Genomic DNA, 25,413 nt, shown 5'->3' on the forward strand with positions numbered 1-25,413 from the left:
AAAATTCCATAGATTCCAGAATGATCCCAGTGGATTGGAAGTTAGCACATGTGACACTACTTTCAAGAAAGGAGGGAGAGAGAAATAGGGGAACTAAGGCGGCGCAGTGGTTAGCACCGCAGCCTCACAGCTCCAGCGACCTGGGTTCAATTCTGGGTACTGTCTGTGTGGAGTTTGCAAGTTCTCCCTGTGTCTGCGTGGGTTTTCCCCGGGTGCTCCGGTTTCCTCCCACAAGCCAAAAAACTTGCAGGTTGGAAGGTAAATTGGCCGTTATAAATTGCCCCTAGTATAAGTAGGTGGTAGGGAAATATAGGGACAGGTGGGGATGTGGTAGGAATATGGGATTAGTGTAGGATTAATATATATGGGTGGTTGATGGTCGGCACAGACTCGGTGGGCCGAAGGGCCTGTTTCAGTGCTGTATCTCTAAACTAAACTAAACTAAGGCCATTTAGCCTGACATCAGGCATTGGGAAAATTCTCGAATCTGATTTCAAGGCAGTCTTAACAATGCACTGAGAAAATCGGAGTAAGGTCAGACAAAGTCAACATGGTTTTACAAAAGGGGAAATAGTGTTTGACAAATTGATTAGAGTTTCTTTAGGATGTAACTAGTAGGGTAGATAAAGGAGAACCAGTAGATGTAGTATACGTGGATTTCCAAAAGACATTCAGTGAGGTGTCAAACAAAAGGTTAATACACAAGATGGGGGCTCATGGATTTCAGGGTAATATATTAGCATGGGTGGAGGATTAGTTAACAGGCAGGAAGCACAGAGTAGGGATAAACTGGGCATTTTCAAGTTGGCAGGCTGTGACTGGTGGAGTGCCGCAAGGATCGTTGCTGGGGCCTCAGCTGTATATCAATAACTCAGACTAAGAGACTGAGAGTAATGTATTTAAATTTGCTGACGATACAAAACTAGATGGGAATGTAAGCTGTGAGGCAGATACAGAGGCCACAGAGAGATATAGACAGGCTAAGTGAGTGGGCAATAAAGTGGTAGACAGAGTATAATGCGAGGAAGTGTGAGGTTATTCACTTTGGTCCTAAGAATAAGAAGCAGAATTTTTTTTTATAAAGGCGTAAATCTTGTAAATGTTCAGAGAGACTTGGGTGTACATATAGCATGCAGGTACAGGAAGCAATTATGAAGGCAAATAGCATGTTGGCCTTTTTTGCAAGGGAATTGGAGTACAAGAATAAGGAAGTCTTGCTACAGTTGTACAGGGTTTTGGAGTACTGTGCGCAGTTTTAGTCTCCATATTTAAGGAAGGATGTACTTGCATTGGAGGCGGGACAGCAAAGGTTCACTCGATTGGTTTCTGGGATGAGAGGATTGTTCTATAATGAGAGGCAGAGTAAATTGGGTTTATACTCTCTCGAGTTTAGAAGAATGAGAGGTGATCTCATTGAAACATACAAGATTCTGAAGGGTCTTGACAGGGTAGACACTGCGAGGTTGTTTCCCCTTCTGGGGAATCTAGAACATGTGGGCACAGTCGCAGGATAAGGAGCTAATCATTTCAGACTGAAATCACAGAATCATAGAATAATACAGTGCAGAAGAGGCCCTTCGGCCCATTGAGTCTGCACCGATGCATTAAAGACACCTGACCTGTCTACCTAATTCCATTTGCCAGCACTTGGCCCATAGCCTTGAATGTTATGACGTGTCAAGTGCTCATCCAGGTACTTTTTAAAGGATGTGAGGCAACCCGCCTCTACCACCCTCCCAGGCAGTGTATTCCAGACTGTCACCACCCTCTGGTTAAAAAAATTCTTCGTCAAATCCCCCTTAAACCTCCTGCCCCTCACCTTAAACTTGTGTCCCCTCGTAACTGACCCTTCAACTATGGGGAACAGCTGCTCCTTATCCACCCTGTCCATGCCCCTGATAATCTTGCACACCTCGATCAGGTCACCCCTCAGTCTTCTTTGCTTCAGCGAAAACAACCCAAGCCTATCCAACCTCTCTTCATAGCTTAAATGTTCCATCCCAGGCAACACCCTGGTGAATCGCATCTGCACCCCCTCCAGTGCAATCATATCCTTCCTATAAGGTGACAACCAGAATTCCACACAGTACTCCAGCTGTGGCCTTACCAAAGTTCTGTACAACTCCAACATGACCTCCCTGCTTTTGTAATCTATGCCTTGATTGATAAAGGCAAGTGTCCATATGCCTTTTTCACCACCCTATTAACCTGCCCTTCTGCCTTCAGAGATCTATGGACAAACACGCCAAGGTCCCTTTGTTCCTCGGAACTTCCCAGTGACAGGCCATTTATTGAATACATCCGTGTCACATAACTGCTTCCAAAGTGTATCACCTCACACTTTTCAGGGTTAAGTTCCATCTGCCACTTTTCTGCCCATTTGACCATCCCGTTTATATCTTCCTGTAACCCAAGACACTCGACCTCACTGTTAACCACTCGGCCAGTCTTTGTGTCATCGCGAACTTACTGATCCTACCCCACACATAGTCATCTATGTTGTTTATATAAATGACAAACAATAGGGGACCCAGCACAGATCCCTGTGGTATGCCACTGGACACTGGCTTCCAGTCACTAAAACAGCTGTCTGTCATCACTCTCTGTCTCCTACAGCTAAGCCAATTTTGAATCCACCTTATCATGTTACCCTGTATCCCATGTGCATTTGCTTTCTTGATAAATCTCCCATGTGGGACCTTGTCAAAGGCTTTGCTGAAATCCATGTAAACTACATCAACTGCACTACTCTCATCTACACACCTGGTCACATGCTCAAAAAATTCAATCAAATTTGTTCGGCATGACCTCCCTCTGACAAAGCCATGCTGACTATTCCTAATCAAATTTTGCCTCTCCAAGTGATAGATTCTCTCCTTCAGAATTTTCTCCAATAATTTCCCTACCACTGACGTGAGACTCACTGGCCTGTAGTTCCCTGGCTTATCTCGACAACCTTTCTTAAATAGTGGGACCACATTAGCTGTTCTCCAGTCCTCTGGCACTTCCCCTGTGGCCAGAGAGGAATTATAAATTTGGGTCAGAGCCACTGTAATCTCCACCTTCACCTCCCACAGCATCCTGGGACACAAATTGTCCGGACCTGGAGATTTGTCCACTTTTAAGCCTTCCAAAACCTCCAATACCTTGTCACTCCCTATGACAATTTGCTCAAGGACCTCACAGTCTCTCTCTCTCTCAGTTTCATATCTATATCCTCATTCTCTTGGGTGAAGACAGATGTGAAGTATTCGTTCAACACCCTACCAATGTCCTCTGGCTCCACCCACAGATTTCCCCCTTGGTCTCTAATGGGCCCTACTCTTTCCCTGGTTATCCTCTTCCCATTGATATACTTATAGAATATCTTGGGATTTTCCCTACTTTTACCAGCCAGAGCTTTCTCATATCCCCTCTTTGCTCTCCTAATTTATTTCTTAAACTCCATCCTACACTTTCTGTACTCCACTAATGCTTCCATTGATTTGCTCTCCTTGTATTTGCTAAAAGCCTCTTTTCCTTCTCGTCATACCCTGAATGTTTCTGGTCATCCATGGTTCTCTGGGCTTGTTGCTCCTACCTGTTACCCTAGAGGGAACATGTTGGGCCTGTACCCTCCCCATTTCCTCTTTGAATGCCCCCCACTGCTCTTCTGTAGATTTCCCGACAAGTAACTCTTTCCAGTCTACCTTGGCCAGATCCTGCCTTATTTTACTAATATTTGCTCTCCCCCAATCCAAAACCGTTTTTTGCTACTTGTCTATTTCTTTCTCCATAACAAGTTTAAATTGTACCATGTTGTGGTCGCTATCACCAAAATGATCCCCCACCAACACATCAACCACCTGTCCGGCTTCATTCCCCAGAATTAGGTCCAGCACTGCACCCTCCCTTGTTGGATCCTCTACATATTGAGCTAAAAAGTTCTCCTGCATACATTTTAAGAACTCCACTCCATCTAAGCCCTTAACACGATGACTATCCCAATTAATATTGGGAAAGTTGAAATCACCTAATATAATTACCCTATTATTATTTTTACACACCTCTGCGAATTGAGCTCATATTTGCTCCTCAATTTCCCGCTGACTATCTGGGGGTCTATAATAAACACCTAGCAATGTGGCTGTCCCTTTTTTATTCCTAAACTCTACCCATAAAGCTTCATTTGATGCCCCCTCCAAGATATCATCTCTGCTTACTGCAGGAACTGACTCCTTAACTATTATTGCAATGCTCCCTCCTCTTAGCCCCTCCTCTCTCTCGCCTGAAGATTCTATATCCCGGGATATTGAGCTGCCAATCCTGCCCCTCTCTCAACCATGTCTCCGTGATGGATACAATATCACAATTCCACGTGTCAATCCTTGCCCTTAACTCATCCGTTTTACCTGTAATACTCCTGGCATTACTGGTCTAACTCCCTTGAAACTTACTTCCGCTGTATTCCCACTGACTTGTTTGCTTTCCTATGTTTAGCTGTGTGCCTATTTTGCTAGGAGTCTGCGTCCCCTCCCCCTGCCAAATTAGTTTAAACTCCTCCCAACAGCACTAGCAAACCCGCCAGCAAGGACGTTAGTCCTCCTCTGGTTCAGATGTAGACTGTCCTGCTTATACAGGTCCCACCTTCTCCAGAAACGTTCCCAGTGGTCCAGGAATCTAAAACCCTCCCTCCTGCACCAACTCTTAAGCCACGCATTCATCTGTGCTATTCTCCTATTTCTATACTCGCTAATCCAGAGATTACAACCCGAGAGGTCCTGCTTTTTAGTCTACTGCCTAACTCCCTGAATTCTTGATGTAAGACCTCATCCCTCTTTCTACCTATGTCATTGCTACCAACGTGTACCATGACCTCTTCCTTATCACCCTCCCCCTTCAGGATGCCCTGCAGCCATTCAGTGACATCCCGGACCCTGGCACCAGGGAGGCAGCACACCATCCTGGAGTCACGTTGATGGCCACAGTAGCGCCCATCTGTTCCCCTGACTATCAAATCCCCTCTTACTATTGCTCTTCCTCTTTTTCCCCCTTCCTGTGCAGACAGGCTGCTTGTGGTGCCAGAAACTTGGCTCTGTCCGCACTCCCTGGAGGAACCAGCCTCATCAGCCTCCAAAATGGAATACCAATTTGCAAGCGGGTCCCCAGGGGACTCCTGAACTACCTGCCTGTTTCTCTTGGACTGCCTGGTGGTCGCCCATTCCCTTCCTTCCTCAAGTCCCTTCAGCTGCGGTGTGACCACCTCTCTATCCGTGCTATCCACGATGCTCTCAGACTCGCGGATGCTCCACAGTGTTTCTAGCCGCCGTTCCAGCTCTGAAACCCGAGCTTCCAGGAGCTACAGCTAGATACACTTCCTGCACACATGCTGGTCCCGGGGACTGGGAATATTCCCTGATTCCCACATGCAGCAAGAGGAGCAAACCATGGCTTTAAGCTCTCCTGCCATGACTAAACCCTTTAAATTTAAAACTTTAGGGAATGAGGAGGAATTTCTTTACTCAAAGGGTTGTGAATCTTGGAATTCTCTACCCCAGATGGTTGTGGATGCTTCATCGTTGAATACATTTAAGGATGAGAAAGACAGATTTCTATCTCAGGGAGCGCGTGGGAAAATGGAGTTGAGGCCGAGGATCAACCATGATCTTATTGAATGGCAGAGCAGTCTTGAGGGGCTGTATGGTCTGCTGCTGGGTTACGGTAGAACCTGAAATATCTTCAATTATTTAAAAAGTTTGAAAAATTATTTTGAAAGTCTTGTAATCATAATGGAGACATTTAATAGCATTCTACAAATATAAAATTATTTTTTCAGGGCTAGCTTCAGGGTTGATTGGCAGTAGTTATTACTCATATCACTCTTTTAAAAACTCAGTTACACCTCATTGAGCCTTACCCTTTTATCGGGTTTCTAACAGCAATATGAGAGCTCAAAAAGGGAAGTTTTCACCAGATTTCCTAGCTCTAGGGGGCGTGTGCATGGATCCATAGTGCAGCCTATGGCGGAGCAGTGAATGACAGACCGCAATTTCAGGATTTCCATGTTGATGTACGTTTGCGCTAATTCCTGAAGTTGCAGTCAGATTCAGAGGGTAATAATGGCAGCACTGACAGTTCGCTGTCAAAAACCCTGCAAATTCAGGGCCCTTGTAACTTTTTTGGAGATCATTGGAGCCACTGCACAGACTATTTCACAGTGGCTTGTCCCTTTGTAACTATTTTCTTTTATTTTTAGTTTAAATGAACTATGTTTTGCTTCAGGCATGATCAGTTCAATATTGTTCATTAACTTAAATGACATTTCATTTAAAGATGGTTCAAGAAAGGTATTCATTGGGATTTATTTACAGATGTTCAACATATTAAATTTCTTACTTGTTTCTAGACATTTTTCTGTGAATTTCTACAGTTAGGATGTTTCCATTAAATATAAATCTACATCCTTTGCACATGTCTGTGAACTTGCCTATTTATACGAAGGTAGGGGGTAGGTTCTGTCATCTGTAAACAAAAGTTGATGTGTTCTGTTTTTGCTGTCTTTTATCATTAAAACAGCAAGCAGGAATTGTTTATTACCTTACAGGTCCCATTTTATGTTGTGTATTGTACATGTAAAGAATAACTGTGAAGGATCAGCTAAATTGATTGATACTGTGCTTCTAAATTTTGCGATCTGAACTCATTTCATGTTACGTGATTTTTTAAAATCAAGTTTTAAGTATGACTGCATAACCTGGGAATGGGAAGTGTCAATGATTCTAATGTCTAAGCTGCAAATTGTGTGTTTAGAGATAGTTGGACCTTGAATTGCATATTGACATTGGATATAAATTATGCTTAATCTTGTCATTTTGTTCATTACATCCCTATTTATATTTGATGCATTGTGAAATATCTGATTTTTGTGTGCAATCATTTTATGAGATGAGCTGTCATTTTGATTTGGTTGCTGCAGTAAATATTTTATAAAGTACAAGCTGGTCAGTATCTCAGTAAATAAATGAAGGTGGCAAATTTGTGGCTGTATTCTTGTTATCTTGAATCTTGTATAAATGTCACAACAATTGCTACTTGCACTTTGAATGACACAGTACATCACGTGGAGCTGTCAAATTGGTAAGTCACCACAGGAAAAAGTCCAATTTCTATCTGTTCGAGGTAATGCTGTATACCTAATGAGTCTGATCTTTGGATTCAGATGGTATTACTACTTGAACTATGCCATTTTATTTCAAAGTTCTTTGAACTTTTATGCTATATTGTTACCTTGTAGTTTTCTCAGCAGCCTCTGTTGTGTATGTAACTGCTACTAAATGCCAACTTCATCAGAGGTTTCATATTACAAAATACCTTTTGCTATTGTGTAATGTTCTTTCATATCTACAGTGAAGGTAAAGAGGAAAACATCCAGCAGTGAAGTGTCAAATGAAAAATACTAACAAAATGCCAGAAGTTTAGAATCTATGTCAATAAGATAATAATTCAACAAAAGTTAGGCCACAGCTGGAGTATTGCATCCAGTTCTGGTCACCACACTTTAGGAAGGGTGTTAGGCTCCTTGAAAGGGTGCAGAGGAGATTTACCAGAATGGTTCCAGGGATGAGGGATTTTAGCTACAAGGTTAGGTTGGCGAAGCTGGGGTTGTTCTCCTTGGAGTAAAGGAGGTTGAGGGGAGATTTGATAGAGTTGTGAAAGATTATGACAGGTTTAGATAGGGTAGACGAAGAAAAGCTCTTCCTATTAGCTGATATACAAGGACTAGGGGACATGAATTTAAGCTTTTAGCCAAGAGATACAGGGCAGATGCGAGGAAGAACGTTTTTATACGGCGAGTGGTAATGACCTGGAACTCGCTGCATACGAGGGTACTTGAAGTGGAGCCGATCAATGATTTCAAAAGTAAATTAGGTGGGCACTTGAGGGAAATAAACTTGCAGGTTGAAGGGGATAGAGCAGGGGAACAGGACCCACTGGATTGCTCTACAGAGAGCTGACATGGGCTCAGTGGACAGAATGGCTACCTCCTGTGCGGTAATGAATTTATGACCATGACTAAGTATGGCAAAGATGTTTTGCATTGGCCTTTTATTCAAAGAAGTGAGCATGTTGGGTGCTAACACTACTTCTAGCTTTGCCTGCAAGGAATCATTTGTCATGCCAGTGCTTAATCTGTTTAGAGCAAGAAGAAATCTTGGGTGCTTCAAAGTTTCATTTGTTTAAAAATGCATCATACTTATAAAATCTAGTTCTGCTTCCCCCTAACTGATAATACAAGGTATGTCTAGTGCTTTGAAATCCTGAAAACTGATTTGTTATGACCTGAGTTTTACTGGCTTTATTTATTTTCTTCAATCTAGAATATACTCACTGAACTTTTCAAGTGTTTTCATTACAACTTAGTACTATTATTAAAGTAACTGAATACAGTACATAATTAATTAGTAACAAAGATCTTATATTGGGCATTTTCATCTATCCAGATACTGGACCAATCAGTAAATTAGCTGATTTAGTTATTACTAAATTATGGCATTTCAGTGTTAAGGTTAACCTCAACTTTACAAATGTGCACTTTTTGGAATTGTAATCTCTGACACTTCTTGGCTGAATTGCTCTTACTTTGTGTAAATATATAATATATATATATTATATATATATATATTTTATATATGTATATGTATGTATATTCCTACCTGATGTAATGGTATTTGTGTGTGGAAAAAGAGAAATTTTAGTAAACCTTGACTCTGTAGTTTCTTCACAATATAAATATAGAAGTGGTAAGAATTTAATGTCTGTACACTAGGAAAATCTATGCACTATATTAAAATTCTTAGGTACATGTGCACTTTTCCCATTTGTAGTGGAAACTGTCTATGTGGAACAGTCGCACTGTAACTTCACCTTCCTGATGGTAGTGCTGCCATTTGCATATCACTTTTGCATTTCCCAGCTCCTGTAATGCTTAGAAACATGGGTGCATCATCCAACTGTACTTTTCTACCTTCCAAATTACAGTATATTTTGTTATTTAACTGTGTGTATAATACTAAATCAAATTATTATATAAAATACGTACAGTTTGTTTAACTTTAAAATAGCAACCGAATTCCATCTGTGCACTCTGGTCTAATTATCCCCTGTACTTCTAATCTTGATCTACCTGTAAGTATTTTTTGACCACGTGCAACATTGCAGAAAATTGACTTGTACATGCATGACTTTTGTCAAGTAGCTTCCTAGAGAACTGATTTGAAGAATTAGGAGCTATTTTGTAAAAAATAAACTTTGGGGACTGCATGGTTGGTAAGTAGGAATTTGATACCCTGGTTTTCCAACATATTTGGAGCAGAATGGTTTCAGAATAGATATTCATATGAAACTGGGCAGGGATCCTGTTTTCTGGTTCTGAATTGTGTTCCCCAGACCACAACATGGAACATGCGCAGGATGCAGTATTATTACGTGATGAATTTTGGGGCGATTCATAAATGAGCAGTTATTTAAAAACAAAATGGTTTGTAAATTTTAGGTCAAATTTCTGAAACCCACTTTAGCAGATTAAAATTGGAACATTGAACAGATTCCATAATTCCAGGTTTGGGATACTAGATTTGGAGTAACTAAGGTCTGAGTTGGTTTCAAGTTTACTTACAGTCTAACATGTTGCTCTTGACTGAGCTGTTGCAGTTGTTAAAAATCAGTTGGAAATTTTGTAGAATTCCGTAGGTACTTGATCATTCAGACAACAAAAAGGACCATTAAGGGAAATAAATGGTAGTTTTGGTGAGGAGAGCAATAGTCAATATAATTAAATGCTATTTACACTTCCAAACAATGAGATCATATTTTGTTAATGGACCTTTTAAGGAAGTTATTGATGCAAAGCAGATATAAAAAGGTTTGGGTGTAAATGCAGTGCAAGCTATTATAGGCAAACTTAAAATCATTGATCTTATAAAGACAATCTAGAATTGGAAAACCTGCTGTTAGGATTAAGTCGAAAGGCGTGTATCTTTCAATTTTATAGCAATATTTAACTTGGCAATGGTCTGGACCTTTGAATTCCATTCTGTACAGTTCAGATTAGAAGCATTCATGATGGATTTTATATGTTTGGATTTTATCCCGTTTGCTGAACGCTGGGCAAAGGAACTTAAGCTGGAGCTCCAATCCATACTGTACATCTTCCCAATGAAGCATTAGTATTAATGATCTTGGTGAACTATCTCAAAGTGACGCAGATTTTTTAAATAACTGCCGTCATGAGGCAACTGAAATCAATACAGAGCTGTCATAGAGAAAGACAAGCATTCAAGTTGAATTTGCATTTTATGGTGAAAATTGGACACCCATTTGTCTCTGAAACAGCTCAAATTTATCTGGTCAGTAGCACCACCAAAATTGCCATGGCAGAAAACTTGTTTTTTGCTGAAAGGATGGCATAAAAAAAATTAAGATTTTTGTCCCATTTAGATATTTCAATTTATTGTAAAGTGCACACCTCATAACATTTAGTTACATTTTCCAAACATGTTCAAAATCACATTTCTTTTTTTGGATCGGTGTGTGTGGTTTTCTGAGCATTTGTTTTGAAATCCTCTACAAAAGATTTAAATGAATGTCAAATCTGTGTGTTTTATTTCTCTTAGGATCTTTTTGACCCACAGACTGCTCTATTGAGATATGTTTTAGAACAGCCTTACTCCAGGGATATGGTCTGCAACATGCTAGGTCTGAACAAGCAGGTACTGTATCTCCCTGTATTTTATTATGGACTTGACTTCTAAATATAGCCTGCACTGTTCTTTTTCTCTTTTCTGTTGCTATGGCTAAGTAAGCAAACGGGTGTTCAGCAAAAAGCCAGATTGTAAGTTAGTGTTAGTTTATCTTAAAATGGATGTTACTTTTGAGTTACTTGAAATAGGGAAAAAAAAGTTTTAAAATCTTCTAGTTTGTATTGCCTTGTGGATGGGAATGGTAAAATATTGTAAATGCAGCCTCTTGTGAAAATAAACTGTAGAATTAATGTAAAGAAATACATGATTTGAGTTTTATTTACATTGCTTTAGCTATTAGGCCAGCCTCAAATATTAGAACTTGTACATTTGGTTTTTGTGGGGCTTGACCTGTCTGGGGCAACCTGAGGCTGGCCTCATAGTCACTGTTATGTCTTTCTTTTTTTCTTCCTTTATTTTTGTTCTGTCCTGTCTTGTCCTGCCCATCCTACAATGCTCTAGACCTTGAACATTGCTCAGGTATGTTTACAATCTTACTGTTGTATTGTGACTAACGAGATGCTGACTGCTTGGTAGCAACTGATGCCATTTAGAGAATAAAGTAGATCTGCATGCTGGTATACGTAGAGAATGCAGTGGTGTCTGTCGCTGTCTGCTACAGAATGTGTGATTGTTGCAATTCTTGCACCTAAGATTTTTACAGTTGTCATGGAGAAGTTGTTTAGCAAATGTTCTGTTGTTGACCTGTGAAAAGTAGTTACACTGCATATGTAAAGTAGAATCAACAGATGTGTTCAAAGTAGCTGTACTTTTGTTAGGGCTCATAAGGCATGCTTTCAAAGGAAATACAACTTTTTTATAGTTTCATAATCACAAATGGAAAGCATGCTAATTTTATATGTAGGTAGTAATAGAATATAGGTTCTGAAGAAACGTAATAAAATCTTTTTTACAAATTTGTTTACTGGAACACTTGTGGTTATGTTTCTTGTTGACCAAAGTTGAGTCTTTTAAATTAAAAAATATCCAGAACTATAAAGTTTTCTTTTGTTATGTAGATTTGGGGAGGAAGGAAAATCATTGCAGTGCTTGGCATTTTTTTTACGCTACATGCAAATTAGGTGCTTTCTGAAATATCTCATTGCAGTGTGTTTAGGTTAGCATTTCATGCTTTGTCAAGTTTCTTTTGCATAAGTAGTCAATCTTATGTATTTTGTTCATTACTGTAATAAGTGTCTACTTTACAGCATAAACAGCGTTGTCCAGTTTTAGAAGACCAGCTTGTGGATTTAGTGGTTTATGCTATGGAGCGATCTGAGACAGAAGAAAAGTTTGATGATGGAGGCACCAGTCAGTTATTGTGGCAACACCTCTCCAGTCAGCTCATTTTCTTTGTCTTATTTCAATTTGCTAGCTTCCCACACATGGTCTTATCACTTCATCAAAAGGTATGTTTGGTATACAGAAATGAAAAGTTATAAATGTATGTAATTTCAGACCTGCATTGCTGCTCAGATTTTGGTTCATGATTGACCAAAGTTAAACTTGCACAACATATTGTACCTTGCGTTTGTAAATTAACATATTACAAATCCAAATGGATATTGTACCAAAATATATAAATCTAGACATGCTGGAACTCATTAAGAAGTGCAGCAAAACTCAGAACAGTTTGGAATCAGTAAAAAAAACTGTTGTTTGCAAGTGCAAAAGGGATGCATGGAAGCTTGAATGGAATATGGCATTTAAATATGGATCTGGAACGAAAATAATATTGCAGGATTGGTATAGAAGAGTTGATAATATAGGAAAGGTATTTTAATGAAAATTGGCTTCAATAAACAAAGAGGTCAGGTCTCAGGCAGAGATGGTGCAGGAAACTCTAGGGGCTCTGTAATGTATACAGTGCTGGATACCTAGGAAATAATAAGGAATCTATTATCGTATTGGGTGTATGGTAAGGATTACTGAAGAATAGAAAGAAATTGAGGATGAGATTTGTGGGGATGCAGTGATAATAGCTGTAATTATGGGGAACTTGATAGAGTGGAGGTGAAGGGTCTATTTACCTTAGGAGAGAGGTCAGTGACGAGGGGGCGTAGATTTAAAGTGATTGGTCGAATAATTAGAGGGCAGATGAGGAAAAGCTTTTTCACCCAGAGGGTGGTGGGGGTCTGGAACTCACTGCCTGAAAGGGTAGTTGAGAAAGAGACCCTCAACTAATTCAAAAGGAGTCTGAATATGCCGTAATCTGCAGGTCTACGGACCTGGAAGGTGGGATTAGAATAGGTGGATTGTTTTTCGGCCGGCACAGACACAATGGGCCAAGTGGCCTTTTTCTGTGCCTCAAACTTTCTATGATTCTAATTATCTTAGACCAGGATAATTCAAGCATTTATAGTCAAGATGGGGAGGGTTTCTTAGAATCCATCCAAAAAAATTTCCTTAATCAGCAGGTCTGATTTTTAACTCTGTGGAAGTGGATGGGTTTTGAATAAGTTAAAATCTTGGCTGGTATGTTGCATGTCCAGCAAGGAGGAAGGCACTATGGATACATATCTGAAGAGAAAAAATTTGCACGTCTACGGGGGAAAGGCAGGACATGGAAGTGACTTGTTAGTCGGTGAACGTTAGGAAAATCGTGACCAGAACTCATTAGAATCACATTAAAAACAGATAAAAAGAGAAGTCCAATATAAAGGTGTTGGACTAGAAACCAAACAATTTCACTGCCCAAAAATGGGGCCCTACGCAGATTAAATAGTTGAGGAGAGCAGTAAATCAAAAAACAGATGAACAACAGGAGATATTAAACACAATGCTTAATTGATAGGTGAAAATGTTCTAACTAGAAAACAAAGATCATGGATTCCAAATGAAGTTTACAACAAAAATGAAATTTAAACAAAGACATATAATTATAATGGGATCGATGAAAATAATGAGAAATATGAAAGTTGTCAAAGGGAAGCAATGGGAAACATTAACAAGGATTATGGAAGAATTCTTGTGAGGATTTCATGAGCATATAAGAAGTGAAAGAATAATCAAAGAAGGAGTGGGCAACTTAGAGATGGAGACCATCTTGTATTTGAGAATGAGGCATTGACAAAGATTTGTGAAGTAATTTACCCCAGTTTTATAAAGGAATATGAAAATATGAGTGCCAAAGCAGGGTGCAGAAGGACCTCTACTTGAGATAAGTATTCAAACGGACGCATTTTTTGAAATAGTATTTGGACTAAAATTAGAAAGGTTATTGTGTTCAGTTAATATGTATAAAAATGCTGAAGGAGATGGGAAAGGGCGTAGTATTGGCACTAACCATAATTTTACACAAAATCTTTGAAAACTGTAATTGTGGCAAATGACTAGAGTGTAGCAAAAGTAATATCCCTGTTCCAAAAAATAAAGAAAGGGTAAACCAGGAGATTAGAGGTCAACTATTGATTGAGTTGAGTTCATAACACAAGATAAAGTTGAAAAAAGCATGGGTTAATCAGAGACATTCAGCTTGAATTTGTAAAGGGCATGCTGTGCTTGAATAACTAGTGTTTTTTTGTTGTTGAAGAATTCACAACGTAGTGAGGGGAGTGCAGTATTGGATGGCATGGGCATCACTTGAAGGATATGCTATGAAAATTAGAGTACATGGTAATTGAGGGAATATATTCCCTTGCCCTAAAAGGTAAGCTAGTTAACAGAGTGTGGAGAATAGAGAAATCTAGGGTTGCAGCTATAGATCTTTAAAGTTGGTAGTTAGGTTGAAAAGGGCAAATAAATTCTGAGTTTCATATGTGGGGTACTGAATTTAAAAAAAGAAGTGGTGTTTTATTGGTTAGGCCACAGTTTAAGTATTGCGTGCAATTCTGGACATCCCATTGTTGGAAGGTAATTCAAACATGGAAGGAATGCAGTGAAGAATCACTACAAAATGGGAGCCCTGCTCAGGCATCTCATGCATGATCATCATTCATGTTCTGTCACTGAAGGGCAACCTCTAAGTCCTATTTTCCACAAAACTACCTAAATTGAACTCTCTTCCCCCTCCATCCTCATTTCTGGCACTTGGTACAAAGATCTCTGGCTTCTCCCACTCTTTAAAAAAAATTTTGCTGGTGAAATCCTCCTTTCCAATGTGCAATCATTTGTTGTGTAGAATGGCTAAGGAATTTTTTTTGTAACTTTATTGTCTTTATCTTGCAGCTGGCAGGCCGAGGTCTAATAAAAGGGCGAGATCATCTCATGTGGGTTTTATTGCAGTTCATCTCTGGCAGTATCCAGAAGAATGCACTAGCTGATTTCCTCCCAGTGATGAAGCTGTTTGACCTGCTATACCCAGAGAAAGAAGTAGGATTTATACATCAAATCCATCAAGTTGCAGTTATTTAAGTGCAGAAGGAAGAGTGTTTCCGGATTCTGATGTGATTATTTTTCTTCGTTTGCAGTGCATTCCTGTGCCTGACATTAGCAAACCACAGTCTACTCATGCTTTTGCCATGACTTGTATCTGGATACATCTCAACAGGAAGGCACAAAATGATAACTCCAAACTGCAGATACCCATCCCTCACTCTCTCAAACTCCACCATGAGTAAGCTGCTAAATGTAAAATTTAAGGAGTTGGCATGTCTGCGTATAGCTCGGTGTAACATCCTTGATTTTTAAATCAGTAGAATGGAAACTTGCAGGCATTTTGCCTTTTTCCAATTAATGTTGCAGACAGGTGAGGTTTTCTGTTAACAGTGCTGCTTGTGATGGCCAATAAAATAGAGCTTGCTAAATTATTCTCTGTACTTTGTTTAAAATATATTTTAGTAGGAATACAATTAAAATTAGTAAGATTTTTTGTACTTCTTACATATGGTTGTTACATGTATGACATTACCATTAGTCCATGTCTATGACTTTGTACCAAAAAGGGTGTGTTTCTGAAAGGTAAAGGTGAATAAAGATAAAACATTACTATGCTCTGAAGAAGTCAACTTCTTCTCTTCAACATTCCTAGAGAAAAAAACCTCATAGTAAGTGCAAGACCCAAGTAATGAAAGAAAATATCTTTAGGGGAAGTCATTTCTTGGAAAACAAAAAGGCTGATTTCTTATTCAAAGCATCCTGTAATATTAGTAAAAGTCAAAAATTTACATTTATTAATAATCATAAATGAAATAAAGTAATTAACTTCACTGTTTAATTATTTTCAATACAGATTTTTGCAGCAAAGTTTGAGAAATAAAAGTCTACAGATGAACGATTACAAGATTGCCTTGCTATGTAATGCATATTCCACTAATTCTGAGTGTTTTACATTGCCTATGGGAGTATTGGTTGAAACAATATATGGGAATGGAAGCTTGAGGATATCTCTTCCTGGAACAAACTGCACGGCTTCGGGATCTGTTACCCCTCTGCCAATGAACTTATTAGATTCACTAACAGTTCATGCCAAAATGAGGTAGTCACTGGACTTTAATCTTACTGAACCACATTGTGGCCGAATAATGTTTTTTGTGAAGCTTTACCATTACTATCATTATCATTATTCATTTGCCAAGTTGATTATCAAATATACCCGATAGTGAAAGGAAGGAACAGTTCTCAAAATAAACTTGCATCATATAATTACTGATTTAGATCATTACATTTGGTCCAAAGAAATATTAGTGGTGAAATCATAAATAACTACCCAAGCATAAATTGCAGGGACTGTTCAGGGCACGATGTTTTTGCCCTGAAAAATTAATTTAGTCTATGCGGAGGTCACAATTAAGTGGCCTGAATGCTATCAATAAATGTGTTTCTTTGGCTCATTTTGGCTTTTGGATTATCACAAGGCTGCTTATATATTTTGGCAGTATCACAATAACTCATTATTTTCAGAGCTTTCCACGTATTTAAATTAGGTTTTTGTTTACTCTGTTGAACTGAAACTTTTTAAATTACCTGTTTGCAGCAATATAATTATAGTCAATAATTGAAGCATATTAATGCTGTTCTGTATCTATATTCTTGTAATGCTGAACCTTTGCTGATTTAAATTCTATTCTGTATTTCAGCCTCATTCACAGTATAGCTACAAGGGTGATCAAACTAGCCCATGCCAAATCGAGCCTAGCATTGGCTCCTGCTCTGGTAGAAACTTACAGTCGTCTCCTAGTTTATATGGAGATTGAATCTCTTGGAATTAAAGGTTTTATCAGTAAGTGTACTATTCTTGGATGAACCTGTGAATGATCAGCACACAGTTGACAGGTAAATTGGCCATTATAAATTGCCCCTAGTATAGGTAGGTGGTAGGGAAATATAGGGACAGGCGGGGATGTGGTAGGCATATGGAATTAGTGTCGGATTAGTGTAAAATGTGTGGTTGATGGTCAGCACAGACTCGGTGGGCCGAAGGGCCTGTTTCAGTGCTGTATCTCTAACTAACTAACTAACCTTGATTTTTTTCCCCCTGAGCCCAGACTTAATTTATGAAGGAGTTCTGAAGAAGGGTCACTGACCCGAAACGTTAACTCTGCTTCTCTTTTCACAGATGCTGCCAGACCTGCTGAGTGGTTCCAGCATTTCTTGTTTTTATTTCAGATTTCCAGCATCCGCAGTATTTTGCTTTTATATTAATTTATGAAGGATACATTTCTGAAGGCTAATGTTGCATAGTTTTGAGTTTGAAAATTAAAAATTGTATTTTGAGTACAGTAGAGCTAAAGGATTACTCCAGACTTGTGGAATACTGGTCAGATTTCTGAGCATTACTGATAAACCTTGCTTATTTGAATTGGGCCTTGAAGTATTCCTTAATAATGTGGAAATTAAATTCTGGGAATTGGTGGCACATAGTTTCATCTCTGCTGTCTCCCATGTCAAGCCTATGGAAAGAAATCTTGCTTTCCTTTCTATCTCTGGTTCTACGTAACCATCATAAGTTCATTTCCTGGTGAAAATTCTTAACATTATAGTCAAAAATATGGTGTTCATTTAGAGAAGCTACAATGGTGGTTCAGAGCAAAAGCAAAATACTGCTGATACTGGAAATCTGAAATAAAAACAGAAAATGCTGGAAATACTCACCAGGTCAGGCAACATCTGGAGAGAAAAACAATTAACTTTTCAGGTTGATGGCCTTTCATCAGAACCACGAGACTGGTTGTTGTGGAGACTGGAAGTGTGTTGTCAATATCTTAGCAGTTTCTGTTCAGCGGGCAGCTTGAAGTATTTTGTTCAGGACAGGTAAAAAGCAGCTTTAATCTCAATGTGATCTGATGTCTGAATACTCAGTGTGGAAAGTAGGAAAATGGTTTCTAGAATTTGTATTTAAATCTCGCCCAGTTTGGCAGCATTCATTCACTAGGTGAGTTCAAGATTGATTGCTGTCAGAAATTCTATGTAAAAAAAAAGGTCGATTCTGATGAAGGGTCATGGACCAGAAATATGAACTCTCTTTCTCTCTCCACAGATGCTGCCAGACCTACTGAATATTTCCAACATTTTCTGTTTTTATTTCAGATTTTCAACATCTGTGGTATTTTATTTTTGTAATAATTTGGACTGGTAGTGTAGAGGATAGTCTTCCACGATCAGCATAACTGTAGATATAGATATATTGAAAGTGCTTGGCATTGATAAGATTCCCAAAATATTATTCCGTCTCTTGGAATTGCAACTTGCTGAACATTTAAAATAAATTTAACTACAGTTCCCTGTTATAAGACAGTGCAGTTTTCAGCAGTGAATCTTTAGATTCATCTTGTGCTTACATGCTCTTTTTGTAATTGAATAGATGAAATTTCCAAAATAGCATACCTAGCCTTGAAAATTGCTTTGTTATATACTGTGGGTAGTGAATTTAGCTCTTTTGAAATATAGAACTGTAAAAAGGCTAACATAAACTTCATGTTGTATACAAGCCAGGCTAAATTTTTGCTCTTTTCTCTTTAGGCCAGCTTTTACCGAATGTTTTCAAGTCACATGCTTGGGGGATCTTACACACACTGCTGGAGATGTTCAGCTATCGCATGCATCACATCCAACCTCACTACAGAGTGCAGCTGTTAAGCCATCTTCATTCGTTGGCAGCTGTACCACAGACCAATCAGAACCAACTTCACCTGTGGTAAGCTATCTTTAATCTTTCAAGTGTAAAACTGGCTTGGTACTTCAATGCATTGTGTTTTTAAACAGGAGCAATAGTGTGGTAAAGGTGAGGATCTTGTAAATCGTATAACTTCACTGGACTGGAGTTATCTTTGAGCAATGAAAATTACAGCACAGAAGGCGGCCTTTGGACATTGGATATCATCAGTTCTATCTCCTTAGCTAGAACTAACCTAAATCCACATCGCTGTCTTTCCACAGATCTCTTAGCATTCTCACTTTCAAATACTTAGCAAATTGCCTTTTAAATGATGTAAACTCTGCCTCAGTCACTACATGTGGTAAAGTATTCCACATTCTAACAACTGTTTGAAATTTTGCCTTTTTGTTCATTCTCAGTCCAAGCCCCCATGTTACCAAATCACCAATCAGTGGAAACAACCTTTTGCTATTCGTACTCCGAAAACTTATGATAATTTTGAAAACCTATATTAACCCTTTCAAACAAACTCCAGATAAGAGGATTACAACTATCCAATGCTTAAAATGTTTATAAATGTTCTGAAGAAAGTGGCAGTTTCTCGGTATAAAATCTTACTTACTATGTTCCATACTATATTAAGGTCCCACATGGCAGACTGGTCACAAAAGTAAAAGCTCATTGGATCCAAGAGAAAGTGGCAAGTTGAATCCAAAATTGTCTGAGGCAGCAAGCAAAGGGTAACTAACGGTCAGTGGGTGTTTTTGTGACTGGAATGCTGTTTCCAGTGGGGTTCCGCAGAGCTCAATACTAGATCCATTGCTTTTTGTGGCACATATCAATGATTTGAATTTGAATGTAGGGGATATGATTAAGAAGTTTGCAAATGATACGAAAAAATAGCTGTTTGATCATGAAGAAGAAAGCTATAGACCAGGGTTGTCCAACATACAGCACACGGGCCAGGATCCGGCCCGCCAAAGGTTTCCATCCGGCCTGCAGATGCAAACTGTATCCGGGCCCGTTCCTCATTCTCGCCAGGGCTCCGTGAATGGAGATGGGAAATTTCTCGCTGTCATCTTGCAGAGCGGCCTTTGAAAAAACATAGCAAGTCAGTTTCGCGGCTGAAGCAGGAACGTGCTTCCGAACATCTGGCAGATTCATGGGTTTTCTGACTTTTTAAAAAAGCCTGCTGGAAAACCCTAAATCTGTCTGATGTTGGAAGTGTGTTCCTGCTTCAGCAGCTGTATGCTGTGAAAGTCAGCGCGATGTTTTTAAAAGACCTGAACAACCACAAAGCTGCTGTGCTGAGCACTCCCGCTCAGTGCAACTGTCAGAGAGAGGAGGGGATCAGAAAGTGGGAGGGGAAACAGAGAGGGGGAGGGGGGTACTGACAGCGAGAGAGTGGGGGGAAAACAAAGAGGGGGCTGACAGCAAGAGAGTGGGGGGAAAACAAAGAGGGGGGTGAACAGTGAGAGAGTGGGAGGAAAACAAAGAGGGGTGAACAGAGAGAGGGGGAACAAAGAGAGAGGGGGGAACACGGAGAGACAGAGAGAGAGATCAAGATCACTCCTGACAGATTGATATCTATCCAGAATACTCTGCATCACTACATGAAGTGTGCGGGCAGAGATTGACTACTTATGCAAGCAAAATGCTAGGTATGTCACTAAATCTGTTTTCAACATAGTGACGAGAAAGTAAGTCAATAAATTAGTCTTCTCATTTAAAGCTTCTTCACAAAAATGCACATTTGTTGTTGTTTTTATTAGTAAGATACATTTTTAATGGCTTTATCTTCTGAAATTTGCTCACCGGGCCTGCGGGCCGAGCAAAAATCATAATGCATCCCTCCGCCCAAAAAATGTGGACAACCCTGCTATAGACTCACAAAGATGTCAATGGATTACTCAGATGGGCGGAACAGTGGCAAAGGAAGTATAGTCTGGAGAAATGTGAGGCAATGCATTTGGGGAAGGCTAACAAGGTAACGGAATACACAGTAAATGGTAGGTTACTGAGATGTGTAGAGGATCAGCGGGACCTTGTAGTGCATATCCACAGATCCCTGCAGGTTGCTGGACAGGTAGATGGTGGTCATAGATACGGGGTGCTTACCGTTATTAGGTTATGCTGGAACTGTATAAGACACTTGTTAGGCCATAACTAGAGTACTGAGTGCAGTTCTGGACACTGCATTATAGGAAAGATGTGATTGCACTAGGGAGAATACTGAGAAGATTGAGGAGGATGTTGCCTAGACTGGAGAATTTTAGTTAACATAACAGGTTGTGTTATTTGGACCAGAGGAGGCTGAGAGGAGACCTAATTGAAGTGTATAAAATTGTGAGGGGTCTAGATAGAGTGGATAAGAAGGCCCCTCCCCCCCCCCCCCCTTGGCTGAGGGGTCCATAACCAGTGGGCCTGGATTTAGAGTAAGAGAAGTTTTCGAGGTGATTCAAGGGGAAAGTTTTCACTCAGAAGTTGAAAAGGATCTGGAACTCACCACCTGAAGGGGTGGTAGAGGCAGAAACCCTCATAACATTGAAAAAGTACTTGGGTATGCACTCGAAGGCTGTGACCTTCAAAGCTACGGACCAAGAAATGAAAAGTGGAATTAGGCTGGATGGCTAATTGTTGGCCGGCATGGACACGGTGGGCTGAATGGCCTCCCACTGTGCTGTAAGTTTCTATGATCCTGTATTGTCCCTCGGTCTCTTATTTAATGGAAACATTTGAAGTGTTAATGTCTGACATATTCTGCTTTATCAGTATTACCTTTATAATTGGAACACCCCAGATTTGTATTCTGTTCATAGATATTTTAAAAAAACTTGCAATTGCATGATCGTTTTATTTTAAAGAAATATTCTGTTTTGATGCTGATAAAGGCAATCATTTTGGAAATAACAGGAGTGTACATAACCTGTCAGTAATTTTTTAAAAATACAATTAGTTATGTACTTGTAAGTGAAAAGTGCCTTCTAGCTCTATCTACTTTTTAAAAATGTCTCCCAAATGTTTTGAGGGAATGCCTTTCTTTTGGGAAAAATTATTTATAGCACAGTCTCGTATCTTAAAGCAGGCTAACCATTTCAGGCTAGGTAAGCAGTCTGTTTTTCCCATATTGACTACTTACACTTGCAGAACAGAAATGGTTATTATTCTACAGCAGCAATGTGCGCTAATAAATTATGCCCTTTTTAAATTAGTGAATCATCTAAAGGTTGCACCCTCAATAATGAAGCAGAGAGAAGAAGTGGAGCGTGTGAGCAGGGATGTAAATAATGGAAGATGTCCCAAGGCACTCTGGACAGTAGTGTTTGTCATTATTATGTGGTCAAATATGGCAGCCTATTTGCTCCCAACAAGTTCCCACAGATGCCCATTTAATCTTTTTTGGTAATTTAGGTAAAGGGTTAAATGTTGGATAGAACACTGGGAGAACGCCTTGCTCTTTAATAGATCCATAGGATCACTTGCATCTATCTGAACAGGATGGGAACTCTGTTTAACACCTCATCTGGTAAACAGTACCTCTGGCAGTGAACCACTCTGTCAGTACTGCAAGGAAATAGGGTTAGGTACCTGATTACCGGAGAGAGCTTGAACCCCTGACCTGACTTAGGGGAAAGAGTGCCACTACTGAGCCAAGCCAATATTTATAGGGTTGGAGGTAATTGCAGAAGCAATGTAGAGCAAACATATTGTTAGACTGGTACATCAGGATGAACTTGAACACAGCAAGTGCTGGTCTAGAGCAGTCAATCATTTATTAGTCCAGTATTAGCTCGGTTCTGCTGTATTTTCATTGAAGCCATGCAGTTGAAATTATGTATAGTGGTATAGTGTTCGATATAATTATCAATGTAAGAAGGAACATGAAAGGTCATCAGGCTTACCCTCTTTTTTAGTTTCGTGAGCGGTACTGGGGCGCGGGGGGAGGGGGGAGGAATCTTCCTTTGCAGTCTTTCTTTCCTCACTCTGAGCTGAACTGAGAAAATGTTTTTATTTTTAAATTCATTGGGCAGTACCAGTAAGGTTGGCATTTATTGCCCATCTCTAATTGCCCTTGAGCTGCCTTCTTGAACTGTTGCAGTGCATGTGGTGTAGGTAGACCCACAGTGATGTTAAGTAGGGAATTCCAAGATTTTAACCCAGCGACAACGAAAGAGCAACAATATATTTCCAAGTCAGGATGGTGCATGAGTTGGAAAGGAACTTGAAGGTCGTGGTGTTGCCATGCACTTGCTGCCCTTATTTTTCTAGAGGTTGCAGGTTTGCAAAGTGCATTAGAAGGAGCCTTGACAAGTTGCTGCAGTGCAGTGAATGTTTAAGGTGGTGGATGAGGTGCCAATCAGGTGGGTTGCTTTGTCATTTCTTAAGTGTTCTTGGAGTATCCAGGCAACTGGAGAGTATTACATCACACTCCTGGTTTGTGCCTTGCAGATGATGGCAAGTCTTTGAGGAATCAGGAGTTGAAATATACGCTGCAGAATTCCCAGTCTGCCACCTGCTCTTGTAGCCACGGTATTGGCATAGCTGGCTCAGTTAAGTTTCTGGCCGTTGGTGACCTTCAGAATGTTAATGTTGGGGATTCAGCGATGGTAATCCTGTTGAATGTCAAGGGGAGGAGATTAGGCTCTCTCTAGTTGAAGGTGGTGATTGCCAGGACACTTGCAAGATGTGAATGTTGCTCGCCACTTATTAGCCCAAGCCTGAATATTGTCCTGGTCTTTCCATGTGCAAGCAGCGACTGCTTTGTTAGCAGAGGTGTTGCGAATGGAACTGAACTTTGCAATCATCAACGAATATCTGCTTCTGACCTATTGATGGAGAGAAGGTCATTGATAAAGCAGCTGTAGGTGGATGGGTCGAGGACATTGCCATGAGGAACTCCTGCAGTAATGATCAGGGGCTGAAATGATTGGCGTCCAACAACCAAAAACATCATCTTTTGTGCTGGTATAACTCTAGCCACTGGAGGGCTTTCCCCCTGATTTGCATTGACTTGAATTTTACAAGAGCTCCTTGATGACACACTTAGTCAAATGCTGCCTTGATGTTAAGGGCAGTCATTCTCACCTCACCTCTGGAATTGAACTATTTTATCCCATGTTTGGACCAAGGCTGTAATGAGGTCTGGCGCCGAGTGGTTCAGACCTAAACTAAGCATTGGTGAGCAGAAGATTGATAAGTGCCACTTGATAATACAGTCGACAACACCTTCCAACAGTTTGATGATTGAGAGTAGACTGATGGAATTGGATCAGTCCTACTTCTTGTGAGCAGGACAGACCTAGACAATTTTTCACTTGGTTGGGTAGATGCCAGTCTTGTAGCTGTACTGGAATGCTTGGCTAGAAGTTCGGTCAGTTCAAGAGCACAAGTCTTCACTACAGCCAGGATTCTATCGGGGCCCTCAGCTCTTGCTGTATCCAGTTCATTCAGCTGTTTCTTGATATCACGTGGAATGAATCAAATTGTTGAAGACTGGCATCTGTGATGTTAGGGACCTCAAAAAGAGGCTGAGATGGTCTATCCACTCATTACATCTGGCTGAAGATAGTTGCAAATGCTTCAGCTTTGTCTTTTGCACTCATGTGCTGGGCTCTGCCAATCTTGAGGATGGGGATGTTCATGGATCCTCCTCCTCCCATTAGTTGTTTAATTGTCTACCACCATTCACAACTGGATATGGCAGGACTGCAGAGCCTTTATCTAATTTGTTAGTTGTGGGATCGTTTAGCTTGGTATATAGCATGCTGCTTCCACTGTTTAGCATGAATGCAGTCTTGTGTTGTAGCTTCACCAGACATCCCATTTTTAGGTAGCCTAGTGCAACTCCTGACATGCTCTTCTACACTCTTGAACTGGGGTTGATCCCCTGGCATGAAGATAAAGGTAGAGTGAGGGATAAGGTAGGCTGTAAGGTTACATATTGCGATGGAATACAGTTCATCTACCGCTGATAGGCCACAGCACCTCATGAATGCCCAGTTTTAGGTGACTAGATCTTTTTTGAATCCATCTCATTTAGCATGGTGGTAATGCCACACAGCACGATTGTCCTCCATGTTAAGACAGGACTTCTCCACAAGGACTGTGCAGTGGTCACTCCTACCAATACTGTCATGGACAGATGTATATGCGACCGATAGATTTGTGAGGACGAGGTCAAGTAGGTTTTCCCTGTGTTGGTTTCTCTCACCACCTGCCGCAAGCCCAGTTTGGCAGCTTCAGGGCTCAGTAAGTGATGGTGCTACTGAGCCACTCTTGGTGATGGACATTGAAGTTCCCCCACCCAAGTGTGCATTTGCAACCCACTGTGCTTCCTCCAAGTGATGTTCAACATGGAACAGTACAGATCCATCAGCCGAGGGAGGGCAGAAGGTTTCCTTGCCTGTGTTTGACCTTACGCAATGAAAGCAAAAGAACTGAATTTACCAATGAACCAAATGAAAAAAAGGATAAGATTTCACTTTTCTACCTTTTGCTTTAACAATCAAACAAAAATCCACATTAATTAAACATGAATTAAGACACATAACAGTCAACATATGATACAAATTACACATTAGCTATCAGATGCAGCAAAGA

At 40.1% G+C, this 25,413-nt stretch overlaps 1 protein-coding gene across 3 annotated transcripts in view; it reads left to right on the forward strand.

The window, feature by feature from the left end:
- med23 (mediator complex subunit 23) overlaps positions 1-25,413 on the forward strand; it is a 130,504-nt gene that overhangs the window by 27,263 nt on the left and 77,828 nt on the right. For 2 of the 3 annotated variants that reach the window (XM_068025046.1, XM_068025047.1), the window contains exons 10-17: positions 10,653-10,748; positions 11,241-11,258; positions 11,987-12,187; positions 14,946-15,089; positions 15,188-15,333; positions 15,949-16,194; positions 16,796-16,938; positions 18,678-18,852. In XM_068025046.1, the coding sequence (XP_067881147.1) occupies positions 10,653-10,748; positions 11,241-11,258; positions 11,987-12,187; positions 14,946-15,089; positions 15,188-15,333; positions 15,949-16,194; positions 16,796-16,938; positions 18,678-18,852 (1,169 nt within the window). The remainder of the gene's footprint in view (positions 1-10,652; positions 10,749-11,240; positions 11,259-11,986; positions 12,188-14,945; positions 15,090-15,187; positions 15,334-15,948; positions 16,195-16,795; positions 16,939-18,677; positions 18,853-25,413) is intronic. The other variant, XM_068025050.1, reaches the window with a different exon arrangement.

This window comes from Heterodontus francisci, chromosome 3 (assembly GCF_036365525.1).
Source record: "Heterodontus francisci isolate sHetFra1 chromosome 3, sHetFra1.hap1, whole genome shotgun sequence".
In the NCBI taxonomy this organism is placed as follows: domain Eukaryota; kingdom Metazoa; phylum Chordata; class Chondrichthyes; order Heterodontiformes; family Heterodontidae; genus Heterodontus; species Heterodontus francisci.